The sequence below is a fragment of the Budorcas taxicolor genome, chromosome 11, assembly GCF_023091745.1.
Source record: "Budorcas taxicolor isolate Tak-1 chromosome 11, Takin1.1, whole genome shotgun sequence".
NCBI classification, from domain to species: Eukaryota; Metazoa; Chordata; class Mammalia; order Artiodactyla; family Bovidae; genus Budorcas; species Budorcas taxicolor.
This window is the reverse complement of record NC_068920.1, coordinates 51,976,363-51,993,621: the sequence shown is the minus strand read 5'-3', so window position 1 is coordinate 51,993,621 and position 17,259 is coordinate 51,976,363. Positions and strand designations below refer to the sequence as shown.

Below are 17,259 nucleotides of genomic sequence, written 5' to 3'. Positions count from 1 at the left end.
CCCTGAGCCAGAGAACAGCTGGTGCCAATCACCAGCTGGTGAGGGCGGGACAAGGAAAAGACAGGGATACAATAAGAAAAGAACTTTATTGTTCATTAATGTTTCTGTGTAAAACTTAAGCTTTGTTGTTGTTGTTGTTTTTAAAAAGAAACCACCAAAAGGCGATTAGCTCAGTCCATCCCTTCCTCAGTCATGTGCTTCCTACCATCCTCCAAATACCATCCCAAACATTTTGGGGGCAGGGAGGAGGGGGAGGCGGTTAATCAGAGTCTGAGAGCACGATGATCTCCTCGGGATCACACTGTGTGGCCACACTCATCTGCAGGGGAGTGAGAGACAAAGAGTCAGAAAGGTCTGGAACACAGTGGAGGAGAAGCCAGGGAAGGACTTTATCAGAGATCAAAACTTACGGTGGGGAAAAGAGAGGGAGGAGGTAATGGGTGTAACATTCAGACAGAGAATCCCAAATGAATAATGAAAGGGAATGAAGTTAGGAAACACAGCCACCCCCTCTTACCTTATAAGTACCAGGCCTGGAGGGTTGTGACTGGGGAGCGTGGGACAACCGGGTTGGAAGTGGGCTACAGAGGGAGCTGGTCACCAAGCCATGGCTAGGAGAGTCCACCCTTGTGGAGGAATCAGCAACTGGAGCCATAGAAGCCAAAGGGGAAGGTGGGCTGGCCAGGGTACGTGTCTTCTGCCCGTTCTTCTGCACTGCCCTTTGCATTTCCACATGGCTAGAGACAGAAACACACATGGGAGGAGAGGTATGTGGAGCCTGAGGCTGGAGGGGGAATGTGCAGTTTTTCCCCAGACTCCTTTCTACAATATTTCTCTCAGAAAGCCCCTTCAGCCCCTCCGTGGCTTCCCTCTTTCTCCTTGTTGCTGTTACCTCGTTCCTAATGGACCAGCTTCTGTTTGCTTCTCCTTCCGCGATTTCTTGCGGGGGGGACTGGAATCCCCCCAGGTGTGAGGAGAGACACCCCCATTGAAGGAAGTGGAGGTGACCATGGCGGCCCCATTCTCCAGCACAGTGGTAAGGAGGTCCTCTGACTTCTTGGAAGAGGAAACGTCCCGCTCCTCAGGGGAAGGGGTCGTATCCAGGGGCAAGGCTTCAATCTCTAGCTCGAAGAGCTGAGACATAGGGCTCTCTTCCTCCAGGGGCAACTCCTCGAGGTGCTCTTGCCTGCTCTCAGCAGCTACACTGGAGGGGGCCGGGGGCTCTTCTGCCAGTGAAGATGGTGACTCTGTGGGTCTTTTGTTCTGCTGCTCCTCTGAAGACCCACGGTTCCCTTTATGAGGTTCCAGGTTCTTTTCAGTGGAGACCGGTAGTGGGGACATGGGGCTCTTATCTCCATCCTTCTCTGGAAAAAAAGAAAAGAGCAGATTGGTAGCAAAAGAACTGGGGGAAAGAAAACTGCTGAGAGGACACAGAGTGAGAGGAAGAAGGAAAGGATCTCAATGAGGGGGCTCGTGCCCAACAGAGTAGAGAGAACTGACACACGAGAAGATGGTTTCCTTGACATACCTGCTTCCTCCTCCTCCTCTTCATCGTCCCCCTGACCTTCCTTCATCTGTTCCAGATCCTCCTCTTCTTCGGAATCTGTGGCCTCATCTTCTTCCTCCTCGTCTTCCTCATCTTCCTCCTCGTCTTCCTCGTCTTCCTCTTCCTCCTCCTCCTCTTCACTCTCCTCATCTTCTTCATCGTCGATCTCAGCCTTGGAAGTGGTAGGACACTCCTGGGATGCCACTCCACTAGGGCCCTGCAGAGGACAAACGAGTTTCCTGAAGGGATCTGTTGCCCCATTCTCCAAGGAATGCTTCTTGCATTCCTTCTGCACACGCCATGATCAGTCACCCCAGACTCCCTGCTGGCCAGTGCAGGGGAGGGACAAGGTCTCTCCGTTCATACCTCACCAGAATCCAACGAGGATTTAGGGGTATCTTCAGAGTGCGAAGAGGTGGCTTGGGGGAGCCGGGCTCTTCTCTTCTGTCTCTCGCTCTCCTCATTCCTGTCTTGCATCATCGCGTACTTGGAGATGACCTCATCCAGCCGGCTCATAGCCAAGCTTCGGTTCTCCCGCAGGCGCCGGGCCAGGACAGGATCTGAGAGTGCGGGATCAATGCCTGTGTGGGAAGATATAAAGCCAGTGTAGTCACGCAGAACTCTAGAAGGGACTAAAGAGATGCCCCCTCCACCACACACACCTGACGAACGAGGGTTACCAAGGAGTACCTCACTAATGCCTACCTGGCCTATAGTCATCTGTGAGGTGACAGCCGAAGTTGTAGATGAGATCCAGGTGGCGACGCTCCTGTAACCTGATGCCCACATCTCGGAAGGCATCCTGAGCCATGAGCTGGAGCTGCTGTCGGGGGAGGCCAAGGCTGTGCCGAGCAGCTGCTTTCTCTACAGCCCGCAGTACATCTCCATAGTCAGGGAAGGTATCAGGCCCTGGCTTGTTGATGAGCCGCTCAATGCGCCTGTTGACCTCTGGGTAACGGGTACCACGGTAGGGGATGCGCTGCTCTATGACCCGGCCTGTCAGTGAAGAGCAGTCTTTCAGCTCACACAGCCGCCCAAAGAGACGGATCAGCTTACGCTTCAACCTTGCTTCCTGCAGGTAAGTGGAGTCTGGGTCATCCAATTCTGAGAGATCCAACTCCTTTTCTTGCAGCCGCCGGATCTCTGCCACATACAGTGCCAGCAGCTGCTCCAAGCGCTGGATCTGCCGCCGGGAACCACGGGTCCTTGGGGCCTCAGAGCCAGTGGTCTCAGCATTTGGGTCCGAGGAGGGGTCTGTGGGAGGGTTATTCCCAGAGGGTTCACTAGAGGTGGTGGCAGCAGGGGCCAGGTTCAGCTTCTTCTTGGCTGAGTGGGCCTTGAGAACCGTGCAGAGCTCATTAATGTAGACATAGAGCTTAGCTGGCCGGTTCTGGGCCCGAGAGAGGACCCGAGAGAGGATGTTGCAGAACTCCGCCGAGGCCAAAAACAGAGGGTGGGCCCGCTGCTGCCGGTTATAGAGGAACGGGACCACCTCAGGGTGGTCCGCCGTCTGCATCTTACACAGTGCAAGGAACTGGAAGGTTCACGGGGGAAAAGGGAAGGGAAAAAGACAAAGGATAGGGTTGAGAGAAAGGTGAGGTGGGGTTAGTGGGGGAGAAAGGAAGAGCCAAGCAGCCATCCCCCTCCCTGGGGCACGACAGTCTTCTCCCCTAAAGCTCACCTCTTCAAACAGCTTCTCATTCTCCAACTTGTAGCATTTCTTGCCGCCCGAACTACTGCTTCCTCCAGCCCCATGGGGCTGAGAGGAGCCAGGGGCTTCTGCCCTGGGTGAGGCCGGATTAGGGGGTGGGTGGGAGGGCCCTGGCTGAGCAGCTGCTTCATCTTCATCATCATCATCCAGCACGATGATGCTGTTAGCGGTAGCCATAGGGGATCAAATCCCCCGGAGGGAGGAAGTGTTGGGGATTTCGTAATTCCTGCTGGAAGGGGATGGGGCCTCAGACAGAGCCCCTCCAGCATCGCCCCATCCCTTCATCTCACACGTTTTCCAGTCTTCTTGGGTTTCAAAAGCACCCAGCCATGCCCAACAGTGTCCTCATTTCCTAGCTTCAGCAAGCATTAGTACTGTATGTTTTTCTGGCCCTTTACTGGGGGAGTTCCAAACCTTCTGAAAACCTGAAGTCCCACCCCCAGCTCCACCCCCCACGTCTGTATCCGGTCTTTCAGTCTCGTTTTCCCCACTATTTCTCAGAGTTGCCAAGTTGAGTCTTCCTCTCAACCCCTGGACGACCTCTCACGCTCCACTACAGATTTCCTTGACATTCTCTCGAACAGACACCACAGCCCCGCTGGCACCACCGTTTTCCCTGTTCGCTCTCTCTCACACATATCAAATCTATACTCTCACCCCATTCTGAAAGATAACCCCAACTCGGAGACCCTCTGAGAAGGAGGTTCCCTCCCAACAATCCATTCCCTTTTCTCCTACTTAAATTATCTCTATATTCCACCCTCTGATGGGTCTCCTCAAACCGAAGCGCTAGGTGGAAGATATTTCACCCCAAGTCCCCTCCTTCTCACCCCACCCTAATTTCCCCCATTCTCTCTCAGTGACCTGTAACCAATCGTGAGCTCCACGCTGGGCTCTCCCGATTCCTCTCAGATCCCAGCCCTGAGTCCAGTCCTTCCCCTGAATGAGCTTCCCGCCAAGTCCCCCTCCCCCAGTTCAGCCCCTGGCCGCCCCACTCCCCTTCAGGGATAGGAAGGAGGATCCCACAGCCTGCCCCTCAGACTCCGCGCCGGGGACTCCCCAGTACCTCTCCCTCGACAGTCCTGCCCCCGCCTTCGCTCCCCACACCGTCCGGCCCCCACCTCAGAAACGGTCTCTCGAGGCGACCCTCTCCGCGGATCTCAGAACCTCGCATGGTTCCCTCCGTCTTCCTTCCCCCTCCCACCGCAGGCCCCACTCCGTACCGGAAGCCGCGGAGCTTCCGCCCACACGCTCTGGGCGCGGCCATATTGTCGCACGGAATCCTGTGCCGCCGTCAGGCAGGCAGGAAGGGAGGGAGGGCCGCCCCTCCTAGAGCCTCCACTGCCGCCCACCTAGTCTGCGGCTCCTTTCACCCTGACCTGCAGGGGGCGGATTTGTCGCCTCCGGGCGTCCTAAATACCTGGGGGCCGCCATTTTGCCGTACGGCTCTGGCTGCGCCGGGAGCGGGGCACGCCGTCAGTGGAGCTCTTTTCACCCGGTGCTTCCGCGACTCCGCCAATCAGAAACTTCCCGCATCCCAGCCCAACCACCGCTAGTCGCGTGCGGGGAGGACTGATCCACCTTTCTACGTGGGGGGGCGGGGTCGGGGGAGGAAATAACGGAACAGCGCGGGGTGAGGAATTGGGCCCTCCAAGGCTGAACAGGGAGGCACGGAAAGGCAGGAGTCTCTTAAAAGGGAAATGAAGCCTTTCCTATCCGCTGGGCTTTTGACAAGCCTTGTGGCGCTACTTTCCTACCTGCCAGGTCCCGGTTTCCGCGGCTCAATCGACTGTACCTGTCATTTCTTTCTGTGGTCTGCGCGCTCCCTTGCAGCTGCCCAGAAGCTACTTCTACATCCAGGTGCCTACATCTCCCAATCATGAAGTCATAACACACGCATACAAACGAGCACAACACGCTATACAAATGTGTTGTTATTATTATTGCGATTGTTGGCGTGCTTTCCAAGCTCCACCACAGAAGTAATGACCAACCAAGTAGGTGGGACCTAGTTGGTTCTCCGTCGTTTTCTGGAGGGGGTTCCCGAGGCGCAGGCGCTGATGACAAGGAGGCTGTGCTTTGTCCAGGACCTCTAGGGCCTGAGGACAGGCAATGTGGGGAGGGGGCTCTGAGCAGATTCTGTAAGAGCTGTGAGAAGAAACGAGGCTCGAGGCTCGAGGCTCGTAAAATACCTTGAGTCTCGTCTCCTCCTCTTCCTCTGGGAGAGCTGACGAAGGAAGAGAGAAGAAACCAACATTGGCGCCCGCCTCGCCCACACCCTCACCCTAAACCAACTTTACGGAAACTGGAGGGGCTCGAAGAGGCAAAGCTGGGCCCAAAGGTGAACTTCTGAGGAAACCGGAAAGGTTAACATGGTTCCAATCTCTCAGTTTCCCGCATCCTTGAGAATTACACAGAGGGTGAGCATCTTGCCACTTTTCAGGACCACAGTCTCTTACATCCCCAAGCCCTCAAGAGTTCCAAAACCTCAAACCCTCAGTCCCATGAAAGAATCCTACACCACTTCTCTCCAGTCGTCTAAGCCTGTAGTCTTAAATTGGGGAACATGGAGACTCGCCTAAGGATACTTGGATTTGGGACATATAAAGGATTAATTTCCAGATTCTCCGTTTTCCCAAAATTTGTTTTCCTGAATAAATGCTTGCACTAGAGCTTCTCCTTCCTTTTCTCTTTTACAATAGACTTTCTCCCTCTCTATTTAAAAAGGAAAAAAAGAAAAAAAGGTATAGTTCTTAACCATGAAATCTAGGGATAACTTTACCTTGTTTTACCTTGGTTGTTTTTTGTTTGTTTTGGGCCACGCCCTGAATCTTGCAGGGATCTTAGTTTCCCAACCAGGGATGGAACTGGCCCCCAGCGCCAGCAATGAAAGCACCAAGTCCTAACTGATGGACCATCAGGGATTTCCCTTACCTTGTCTTAAATAGAAATGTAACAATATTGTAATGTAATTATCCCCTAATTTAAAAAGACATGTAGCCTATTTCTTTTAAGGCACCATAAACACCATCTCGTCTATCTCATTTTAAATGTACTTTTAAGTTATGAAAATGTGTATAATCTTTATGCTATTTTATCACTTCTGCTCTCATAATAATTGTAATGATAACCCAGAAGAAATATTTCTAAAAACCTAGAGTTTTATGGTCACAAGAAAGAATAATATTTTTCATCTCAATTATGATATATATGTGTAAGAAAGTGTGATAGGGGATTTCCCTGGTCATCCAGTGGTTAAGACTCTGTGCTTCCGTTGCAAGGGACCGGCCTTAGATCCCTGATAGAGGAACTCACATTCCCCCATGGGTGCAACCAAAGAAAAAAAATATTTTAAAGTGTGATAAACTGGTCAATAAAAGACTTTTAAGTATAAAAGCATAAAATTGTGGGGAAATCAAATGGTAATAGGAGTTCTAGGAGAATAGAGAATGATGGATTAAGAAAAGGAAAGAGTCCCAATTATATTTTTTAATGAGGGCTAGTGGATATCGTCACTCTGATATTTCAATTCCCCTGGACACACAAAAGATTGATTTATTTTAAAAAGTGAATATTTTGTATATCCCAGGAATTACATCGTTCAATGTTAACTTATGATGATTAAGTTTAGATGCTTACTTAGAAGTGCTTGAGAACAAACTTTCAAAATTATTTCCTCAAGTATAGGTGCAGAAATTTTAAGACAGTTGCTCTCAACTATCCAAGTGTCCCTCCAAAGCCCCCAACAGTGCCATTCCCCTCCGCCCTTTCTCCCCTCACCTCTGTGGCAGGGCAAGAGTACGGTTATAGGAAAAGTGGTCACAATTCCAGCTCCTCCTCCTTCTCAGGCGTTCTCAGGAGCCAGTCCTCAAACTTCGCCCAAGGAAGCAGCCATAGCAGCTTACAAACAGCCTCCAGCATCAGTAGTGTCACGATGAGGACCAGGAAGATAAAGAAGGCTTTGTCCATGGCCCGCCGCAGGGGACCCCTGGGAGGAGTGGGATGTCGGGCAAATGCCAGGAACACATCCTCCGCGTCCACATCGCCCTCCTCCTCGGCCATTCTAACCCACAGTCTGACCGCTGGCTTGAGCAAGGAGGCTGGGATGGAAGCCCTTAGTCAGCCTTGCCAGGATTAAGGGGAGTGATGTCGGCAAGTCCTGCACCTGCCCAGCTTGACCCTAATTCCCCCAACCAAGAGGAAAAAAGGAGAGGAGGGCCTCTGAGTCTTCGAACGATCAATACAATGTGAATGATCTGGAATAAATAATTACTAAACTCTGTCCAGCTTTTGGGCTTCCCAGATGGTTTAGTGATAAAAGAATCCGCCTGCCAATGCAGGAGACACCGGTTGGATCCGTGGGTCCGGAAGATCCCCTGGAGGAGGAAATGGCAACCCACTCCAGTATTCTTGCCTGGAGCCAGAACAGAGGAGGCTGCCTATAATCCATAGAGTTGCAAAGAGTCAGACACCACTGAGCCACTGAGGACGCACACACCCACGTCCAGCTTTTTAACTTGTGTTTCAGAAACTGAAGTCCCAACAGAGACATGCCAGCTGCAGCTGCCCAAGTCATTCTAGGTCTCTGAGATTAAGGTTCAAGGCATTGGGCCCCTACAGCCCAGGACCTAGTACCTACTGTGAGCCGGGGTCACTCAAGCACTTCAACACTGCGGGGGGTTGGAGGGGTGGGGACGAACGATCTAACCTAAGCGCGGTTGGGCTGCAGTGCCGGGCGCCGGGGGCGGGGGTAGGGGGCGCGTGTGTGCGGGCGGCAGGGGCGGGACAGGGGGCCGCAGAAGCCGAGGAGGCTCCAGTCTGCGCAGGCGTAGTTTTTCTCCAGGTCCGGGGACGCTGAGCTTGCTGCGCCGAAACGCGGCATGCTCTCTTTGTGACTTCCAGTACGCTTATAACTGGACCGCGGGTGCCCAAGCGGAGGTTTATAAAAAGAGAAAGACCGTGGTTGGCCAGCGGAGCGATGGTTAACGATAGGGACATAACTACTGAGGCAATAATAAGGAAGGGTGAGCTGCGCTTGAGGGGCCCTGGTCTGAGAATTGCTGGTGGGAAATGTCAATGAGGACATTGGGACAAGGATTGAAGGCCTTTTCTTGACTCTGTTCCCCAGGCACTGGCCTGAAGCTTCGTGAGGGAAATCAAAGTCCATATGGAGACCTGCCCAACCCCGCCCCCCATAAATTGTGGTTGGTGGGTGGATTGCGGAGGGAGGGAACAGCCCAATAGGTAATTAGACCTTATATCTGGAGTGTCTAGGGCCTCTTAGCTAAACTCCACTTTGACCTCGATAAAAAAACATTGTTTTCTTGGGAAGACCTTGTTTACCCCAAAATAGTACAACGGATGTCACAGTTTCGCTTAGAATCAACTCACATTATCTTTTGCTGCCGCCACAGGAAACCACATTACCAGTCAAAAGAAAGAAAGAAACTAGATTGGAGTCTGAACTAATTATTTCTTTTTAAATCAGTCACAGCTTTATTTTTAAAATAATTTTATTTATGGCTCTTCTGGCTCTTTGTGTCTGTGTGGGCATTTTTTCCTAGTTGGGGCAAGCGGGGGCAGCTCTCTAGTCGCCTATGCATGGACTTCTCATTGCAGTGGCTTCTCTTCTTGCCCAGCGAGTGCTGTAGGTGCGCACAGGCTTCAGCAGTTGTAGCGCTTGAGCCCAGTAGTTGCTGCTCCCTCAGCTCTAGAGCACAGGCTCAGTAGTTGTGGCACGTGGCCTTAATTGTTCCCCAACATGTGGGATGTTTCCCCCATTGGGGATTGAACCCAGAACCTGTCCCCTGCATTGGTGGTCGGATTCTTTACCACTGAGCCACCAGGGAAACCCCATACTAATCGTTTATGAGTTGTGTTAATTAAACAAGGAGAACTTGAGACTGAGGTGACACTGATGCCCTGGCGATCTACTTAAGCCAAAATCTTAAACCTATAAATGACTCAAGATCAGGTAATCAAGAAGCTAGAGGAGGGACTTCCCCAGAGTGGTTAAGAATCTGCACTTTCCACTGCAGGTCCCACCGAGGTAGGTGAGCTAAGGTCCCAAATGCTGCATGGGCAGACCCAAACCCGCTCCCCCAACTCGCCAAAGAAAAGAAACACTGGTAGACAGTCACACAGCCAACTGGGCTAAGCTATAGCCAATCAAATAATTTCCTTTCTTTACTTCCACATTTTCTCCATTAAAGCCTTTCCTCTGGGTCAGGTCTGAGGATGTTCAAACTACCCATGCAATTGTGCTCCTTTCACATGCTAGCAAGGTAATGCTCAAAATCCTTCAAGCTAGGCTGAACCTACTTCAAGCCAGTACATGAACCATGTACTTCCAGATATGCACGCTGGATTTAGAAAAGGTAGAGGAACCAGACATCAAATTGCCAACATCCTTTGGATCATAGAAAAAGCAAGAGGATTCCAGAAAAGCATCTACTTCGCCTTCATTGATTACACTAAAGCTTTTGGCTGTGGGTCACAATAAACTGTGGAAAAGACTTCAAGAGATGGGAATATCAGAACACCTTACCTGCTTCCTGAGAAGCCTGTATGCAGGGCAAGAAGCAATAGATAGAACCAGACATGGAAAAACAATTCAGTTCAGTTGCTCAGTCATGTCTGACTCTGCGACCCCGTGGACAGCAGCATGCCACGCTTCCCTGTCCATCACCAACTCCTGGAGCTTGCTCAAATTCATGTCCATCCAGCTATCAGTATTGGAGTCAGTGATGCCATCCAGCCATCTCATCCCCTATCATCCCTTTCTCCTCCTGCCTTCAATCTTTCCCAGCATCAGGGTCTTTTCCAATAAGTCAGTTCTTCGAATCAGATGGCCAAAGTATTGGAGCTTCAGCTTCAGCATCAGTCCTTCCAATGAATATTCAGGACTGTTTTCTTTTAGGATTGACTGGTTGGATTTGTTGCAGTCCAAGGAACTCTCAAGAGTCTTCTCCAACACCACAGTTTGAAAGCATGAGTTCTTCTGTGCTCAGCTTTCTTCATGGTCCAACTCTCACATCCATACATGACCACTGGAAAAACCATATCTTTGACTAGACAGACCTTTGTTGGCAAAGAAATGTCTCTCTTTTTAATATGCTGTCTAGGTTTGTCATGGGCTTCCCTGTTAGCTCAGTTGGTAAAAAATCTGCCTGCAATGCAGGAGACCTGGGTTCAATTCCTGGGTTAGGAAAATCTGCTGGAGAAGGGATAGGCTACACACTCAAGTATCCTTGGGGTTCCCTTGTGGCTCAGCTGGTAAAGAATCCACCTGCACTGTGGGAGACCTGGGTTCGATCCCTGGGTTGGGAAGATCCCCTGGAGAAGGGAAAGACTACCCACTCCAGTATTCTGGCCTGGAGAATTCCATGGAATGTATAGTCCATGGGGTCACAAAGAGTCGGATACAACTGAGCAATTTTCACTTCATTTCACGAGGCTTGTCATAGCTTTTCTTCCAAGGAGCAAGCAACATCTTTTACTTTCATGGCTGCAGTCACCATCTGTAATGATTTTGGAGTCCCCCAAAATAAAGTTCTCACTGTTTCCATTGTTTCCCCATCTATTTGCCATCAAGTGATGGGACCAGATGCCATGATCTTTGTTTTCTGAATGTTGAGTTTTAAGCCAGCTTTTTCACTCTCCTCTTTCACTTTCATCAAGAGGCTCTTTAATTCCTCTTCGATTTCTGCCATAAGGGTGGTGTCATCTGCATATTTGAGGTTATTGATATTTCTCCTTGCAATCTTGATTCCAACTTATGCTTCATATAGCTTGGCATTTGCATGATGTACTCTGCATATAAGTTAAATAAACAGGGTGACGATATACAGCCTTGTCTAACTCCTTCCAATTTGGAACCAGTTTGTTGTTCCATGTTTGGTTCTAACTGTTGCTTCTTGACCTGCATACAGATGTCTCAGGAGGCAGGTAAGGTGGTCTGGTATTCCCATCTCTTGAGGAACTTTCCACAGTTTGTTGTGAGCCACACAGTCAAAAGCTTTAATGTATTCAATGAAGCAGAAGTAGATATTTTTCTGGAATCCTCTTGCTTTTCCTGTGATCCAATGGATGTTGGCAATTTGATCTCTGATTCCCCTGCCTTTTCTAAATCCAGCTTGATCATCTGGAATTTCTTGGTTCACGTACTCTTGAAGCCTTGCTTGGAGAATTTTGAGCATTGCTTTGCTAGCATGTGAGATGAGTGCAATTGTATGGTAGTTTGGACATTGTTTGACATTGCCTTTCTTTGGGATTGGGATGAAAACAGACCTTTTCCAGTCCAGGAGCCACTGCTGAGTTTTCCAAATTTATTGGCATATGGAGTGCAGCATTTTCACAGCATCATCTTTCAGGATTTGAAATAGCTCAACTGAAATTCCGTCATCTCCACTAGCTTTGTTCCTAGTGATGCTTCCTAAGCCCCACTTGACTTCACATTCCAGGATGTCTGGCTCTAGGTGAGTGATCACAATATTGTGGTTATCTGGGTCATTAAGACCTTTTTTGTATAGTTCTGTGTATTCTTGTCACCTTTTCTTAATATCTTCTGCTTCTGTTAGGTCCATACTGTTTCTGTCCTTTGTTGTGCCCATCTTTGCATAAATGTTCCCTTGGTGTCTCTAATTTTGTTGAAGAGATCTCTAGTGTTTCCCGTTCTATTGTTTTCCTCTGTTTCTTTGCATTGATCATTTAGGAAGGCTTTCTTATCTCTCCTTGCTATTCTTTGGAACTCTGCATTCAGATGGATATATCTTTCCTTTTCTCCATTGCCTTTTGCTTCTTTTCTCTTTTCAGCTATTTGTAAGCCTTTTTTGGACTTTTTGCATTTTGCTTTTTTACATTTATTTTTCTTGGGGATAGTCTTGGTCACCGCCTCCTGTACAGTGTTACAAACCTCTGTCCATAGTTCTTCAGGCATTTTATCAGATCTAATCCCTTGAATCTATTTGTCACATTCACTGTGCAATCATAAGGGATTGGATTTATGTCATACCTGAATGGTCTAGTGGTTTTTCCTGCTGCTGCTGCTGCTGCTGCTGCTGCTGCTGCTGCTGCTGCTGCGTCACTTCAGTCGTGTCCGACTCTGTGTGACCCCATAGACAGCAGCCCACCAGGCTCCCCTGTCCCTGGGATTCTCCAGGCAAGAACACTGGAGTGGGTTGCCATTTCCTTCTCCAAAACATGAAAGTGAAAAGTGAAAGTGAAGTCGCTCAGTCCTTTCCAACTCCTCGCAACCCCATGGACTGCAGCCTACCAGGCTCCTCCATCCATGGGATTTTCCAGGCAAGAGTACTGGAGTGGGTTGCCATTGCCTTCTCCTAGTGGTTTTCCAACTTTCTTCAATTTAAGTTTGAATTTTGCAGTCAGGAGTTCATGATCTGAGCCACAGTCAGCTCCCAGTCTTGTTTTTGCTGACTGTATAGAGCTTCTCCATCTTCGGCTGCAGAGAACATAATCAATCTGATTTCATTATTGATCATCTAGTGACCTCCATGTGTAGAGTCTTCTCTTGTGTTATTGGAAGAGGGTGTTTGCTATGATCAGTGTGTTCTCTTGGCAAAGTTCTGTTATCCTTTGCCCTGCTTCATTTTGTACTCCAAGGCCAAATTTGCCTGTTACTCCAGGTATCTCTTGACTTCCTACTTTTGCATCCCAGTCCCCTATAATGAAAAGGACATCTCTTTTGGGCGTTAGTTCTAGACGGTCTGGTGGGTCATCATAGAACCATTCAACTTTAGCTTCTTTGGCATTACTGGTCAGAGAATAGATTTGGATTACTGTGATATTGAATGGTTTGCTTTGGTAATGAACAGAGATCATTCTGTCATTTTTGAGATTGTACCCAAGTACTGCATTTCAGACTCTTTTGTTGACTATGAGGGCTACTCCATATTTTCGAAGGGATTCTTGCCCACAGTAGTAAATATAATGGTCATCTGAATTAAATTCACCCATTCCGGTCCATTTTAGTTCACTGATTCCTAAAATGTAAACGTTCACTCTTGCCATCTCCTGTTTGACCACTTCCAATTTACCTTGCTTCATGGACCTAACACTCCAGGTTGTTCTTTACAGCATCGGACTTTACTTCCATCACCAGTCACATCCACAACTGGGCGTTATTTCCCTTTGGCTCTGTCTCTTCATTCTTTCTGGAGTTATTTCTCCACTCTTCTCCAGTAGCATATTGGGCACCTACCGACCTGGGGAGTTCATATTTCAGTGTTATATCTTTTTGCCTTTTCATAGTGTTCACAGACTGATTCAAAATTGGGAAACGAGTAACACAAGGCTATATATTGTCATGCTGCTTATTTAACTTCTGTGCAGAGTACATCATGTGTAATGCTGGGCTGAATCACAAGCTAGAATCAAGATTGCCGGGATAAATATCAACAGACTCAAATATGCAGATGATACCACCCTGATGGCAGAAAGCAAAGAGGAACTAAAGAGCCTCTTGATCAAGATGAAAGAGGAGAGTGAAAAAGCTAGTTTAAAACTCAAAATGAAAAAAACTAAGATCATGGCATCTGGTCCCATCACTTGATGGCAAATAGATGGGGGAAAAATGGAAACAGTGGCAGATTTTATTTTCTTAGGCTCCAAAATCACTGCAGATAGTGACTGCAGTCATGAGATTAAAAGACACTTGCTCCTTGGAAAAGGAGCTATGACAAACGTAGATAGCATTTTAAAAAGCAGAGACAACACTTTGCTGAAAAAGGTTCGTCTAGTCAAAGATATGTTTTTTTCAATAGTTGTGTATGGATGTGAGAGTTGGACCATAAAGAAAACTGAGGGCTGAAGAATAGATGCTTTCGAACTGTAGTGCTGGAGAAGACTTTTGAGAGTCCCTTGAACAGCAAAGAGACCTAACAATTCCCTGAATATTCATTGAAAGAACTAATGCTGAAGCTGAAGCTCCAGTATTTTGGCCACCCGATGCAAAGAGCCGACTCATTGGGAAAGACCCTGATGCTGGGAAAGATGGAGGGCAGGAGAAGGGGGCAACAGAAGATGAAATGATTGGATGGTATCACCAACTCAATGGACATGAGTTTGAGCAAACTCTGGGAGATAGTGAAGGACAGAGGAAGCCTGGTGTGCTGCAGTCCATGAGGTTGAAAAGAGTTGGACACAACTTAGTGACTTAACAACAATAACAACAGGTCTGAGGAGTGTTCATAACCACTTCTGGTTTGACGCAGTACCATTCCATGCATTTTTGCTCAAATAAACTTAAAAATGTTAACATGCTTCAGTTTAACATTAACAGTTGTGTGAGCAGAACCTTGGACAAGTCACCTGATGTCATGAAGGACAAATGAAATAAGATTTTCTTTTGGGTAAATCATGAAATGCTGTGTAAATATAATGTATCAATTTCTGATACCCTCACTATGTCTCAGATAAGTTTGCAATAATGCCATCCAAACACCTTCATCATCTCCTTATAGTTCCTTCCTCACGGTAAGTTCAAAACCAGGATCTTCCCCTTTACGCGGTCATGCTGAAGTAGCGCCCGGGCCTGGAATTGGGCCGCCGCCTTCGCTGCGCCCGCCGCCTCCCGCCACCACTAGACTACGGACCCCCGCAAAATGAGCGAGCTTCGAGCCTTCGTGAAAATGTGTAAGCAGGACCCCAGCGTTCTGCACACAGAGGAAATGCGCTTCCTGAGGGAGTGGGTGGAGAGCATGGGGGGGGGGGGGTAAAATACCACCTGCTGCTCATAAAACTAAATTGGAAGAAAATACCAAGGAAGAAAAAACAGATAGTAAGAAGGCGGAGGAAAACATAAAGACAGACGAACCATCAAGTGAGGAAAGTGATCTAGAAATTGACAGTGAAGGTGTGATTGAACCAGACACTGATGCACCTCAAGAAATGGGAGATGAAAATGTAGAGATAACTGAGGAGATGATGGATCAGGCAAATGATAAAAAAGTGGCTGCCATTGATGCCCTAAATGATGGTGAACTCCAGAAAGCCATTGGCTTGTTCACAGATGCCATCAAGCTAAAGCCTCATTTGGCTATTCTGTATGCCAAGAGAGCCAGTGTCTTCATCAGATTACAGAAGCCAAAGGCTGCCATCCGAGACTGTGACAGAGCTATTGAAATAAATCCTGATTCAGCTCAGCCATACAAGTGGCGAGGAAAAGCACACAGACTTCTGGGCCATTGGGAAGAAGCTGCCCGTGATCTTGCCCTTGCCTGGAAGCTGGATTATGATGAAGATGCTAGTGCAATGCTGAAGGAAGTTCAACCAAGGGCCCAGAAAATTGCTGAACATCGGAGGAAGTATGAGCAAAAATGTGAAGAGCGTGAGATCAAAGAAAGAATAGAAAGGGTTAAGAACGCTCGGGAAGAACATGAGAGAGCCCAGAGGGAGGAAGAAGCCAGAAGACGATAAGGATCTCAGTATGGCTCTTTTCCAGGAGGCTTTCCTGGGGGAATGCCTGGTAATTTTCCTGGAGGAATGGGAGGGGGAATGCCTGGAATGCCGGGAATGCCTGGCCTCAATGAAATTCTTAGTGATCCAGAGGTCCTCGCAGCCATGCAGGATCCAGAAGTTATGGTGGCCTTCCATGATGTGGCCCAGAACCCGGCAAATATGTCAAAATATCAGAGCAACCCAAAGGTTATGAATCTCATCAGTAAATTGTCAGCCAAATTTGGAGGTCAAGCATAATGCCCTTCTGACATAAAGCCCTGCTGGAGGAAAAGCAACTTAGATCACCTAATGGATGTTGCAATAATACAAACCAGTGTACGTCTGACCTTCTCATGAAGAAAGCTGGGGTGCTTTGAAGATAATCCCTACCCCTTTGCCCCAAATGCAGCTGAAAACATTTTACAGCGGTTTGCCATTGGGGTATTCATTCAGATAATGTTTTCTTACTAGAAATTTAAAACTTTAAGCAATTTTTAAACCTTAAAAATATTTAAAAAGGTGTACTAACCCCTACATTTTTCTTTACTAATGATTTTGATTTTTTCCATTGAATTAATTAGGCAAGTAAGATACATCAGTGTGGCCGATTTATTGTTCCAGGTTTGAGTGAAATAAAGATTTGTTAGTGGGAGACAAATACAACATTTAAATAGATAAAGTTTGAATTGGACATATGGTTAAAAAAAACTAGGATCTTGTGTAATACATAAACCTAGCACTTTGTTGAATTTAAAATTTTTTGGAAGCAATTTGAAACTTACAGAAAACATTTAAGAACAGTACTGGGGACTCTGGTGTCCTTTCCCCCCAGTTCCCCATTTGTCAACATTTGGCTCTGTTTGCTTATTTCTCTCAACCCCAATGTAACTATCTGTTATGAGCTGACTTGTGTTTCTCCAAAATTCAAATATTGAAACAGTAACTCCCAGTACCTCCAAATATGATCTTATTTGGACATAGGGTTGTTGCAGATGTAATTGGTTAAATTAAATTGAAATCATACTACAGTAAGTGGACCCTTAATTCAATATGACTGATGTTTTTATAAAGGGAAATTTAGTCACAGACCTGCATATCATGAGAATATCATATGAACATGAAGGCAGAGATAGGGTTTCTGTTTCTACTAGTCAAGGAATGCCAAAGATTGCCAACAAACCATGAAAAGTCATGGGAGAGGCATGGTATAGACTCTTCTGTCATAGCCCTCAGAGAGAACCAACCCTACTGACACTTAGTTTTCTGACTTCTAGCCTTCAGAATTGGAAGATGATCAATTTCTGCTGTTTAAGCCGCCCTGTTTGCAGTACTTTGTTGTGGCAGCCCTAGGAAAGTAACGAGTATCCTGTTCATAGGTACAATTCAGATTTTATCAGCTGTCCCATTAATGGCTCTGTCTTTTCTGTTCTAGGATCACATATCGCATTTGGTTGTCACATACCTGCAGTCTCCTTCAATGTGAGCAGTTCAGTTCAGTCAGTTCAATCACTCAGTTGTGTCCGACTCTTTGCGATCCCATGAACCG

At 47.7% G+C, this 17,259-nt stretch overlaps 2 protein-coding genes and 1 pseudogene across 4 annotated transcripts; 1 reads left to right on the top strand and 2 right to left on the bottom strand.

Annotated features, from left to right (window-relative positions):
- Positions 1-74: 74 nt before the first annotated feature.
- On the bottom strand, positions 75-4,462 carry DAXX (death domain associated protein). 3 transcript variants are annotated; one of them, XM_052648124.1, is made up of 8 exons: positions 4,379-4,462; positions 3,228-3,486; positions 2,252-3,080; positions 1,913-2,127; positions 1,529-1,763; positions 893-1,364; positions 518-737; positions 75-319 (listed from the first exon to the last, which is right to left on the bottom strand). In XM_052648124.1, the coding sequence occupies exons 2-8, from the start codon at positions 3,432-3,434 to the stop codon at positions 260-262; spliced, it is 2,238 nt and encodes a 745-aa protein (XP_052504084.1). In that variant the 5' UTR covers positions 3,435-3,486; positions 4,379-4,462; the 3' UTR covers positions 75-259. The 3 variants fall into 3 exon arrangements, with proteins under 3 accessions (XP_052504084.1, XP_052504085.1, XP_052504083.1); XM_052648125.1 differs by having other exon boundaries at positions 3,228-3,483; positions 4,379-4,459; XM_052648123.1 differs by having other exon boundaries at positions 3,228-3,417; positions 4,379-4,448.
- A 2,614-nt stretch (positions 4,463-7,076) lies between these two features.
- On the bottom strand, positions 7,077-7,319 carry SMIM40 (small integral membrane protein 40). The gene has a single exon (XM_052648160.1). The coding sequence runs from the start codon at positions 7,317-7,319 to the stop codon at positions 7,077-7,079; it is 243 nt and encodes an 80-aa protein (XP_052504120.1).
- A 2,279-nt stretch (positions 7,320-9,598) lies between these two features.
- On the top strand, positions 9,599-15,971 carry LOC128055633 (hsc70-interacting protein-like; annotated as a pseudogene).
- Positions 15,972-17,259: the final 1,288 nt, after the last annotated feature.

Bases quoted from the DNA above. Each gene is read 5' to 3' on its own strand.
- DAXX (XM_052648123.1), bottom strand. From the start codon at position 4,431: ATGCGAGGTTCTGAGATCCGCGGAGAGGGTCGCCTCGAGAGACCGTTT. The intron at 1,365-1,528 runs GTATGTCAAGGA...CTTTTTTTCCAG, and splicing joins AGAGGAGGAGGAGGAAGCAG to AGAAGGATGGAGATAAGAGC. The intron at 320-517 runs GTAAGAGGGGGT...ACTCCCCTGCAG, and splicing joins CCAGGCCTGGTACTTATAAG to ATGAGTGTGGCCACACAGTG.
- SMIM40 (XM_052648160.1), bottom strand. From the start codon at position 7,319: ATGGCCGAGGAGGAGGGCGATGTGGACGCGGAGGATGTGTTCCTGGCA.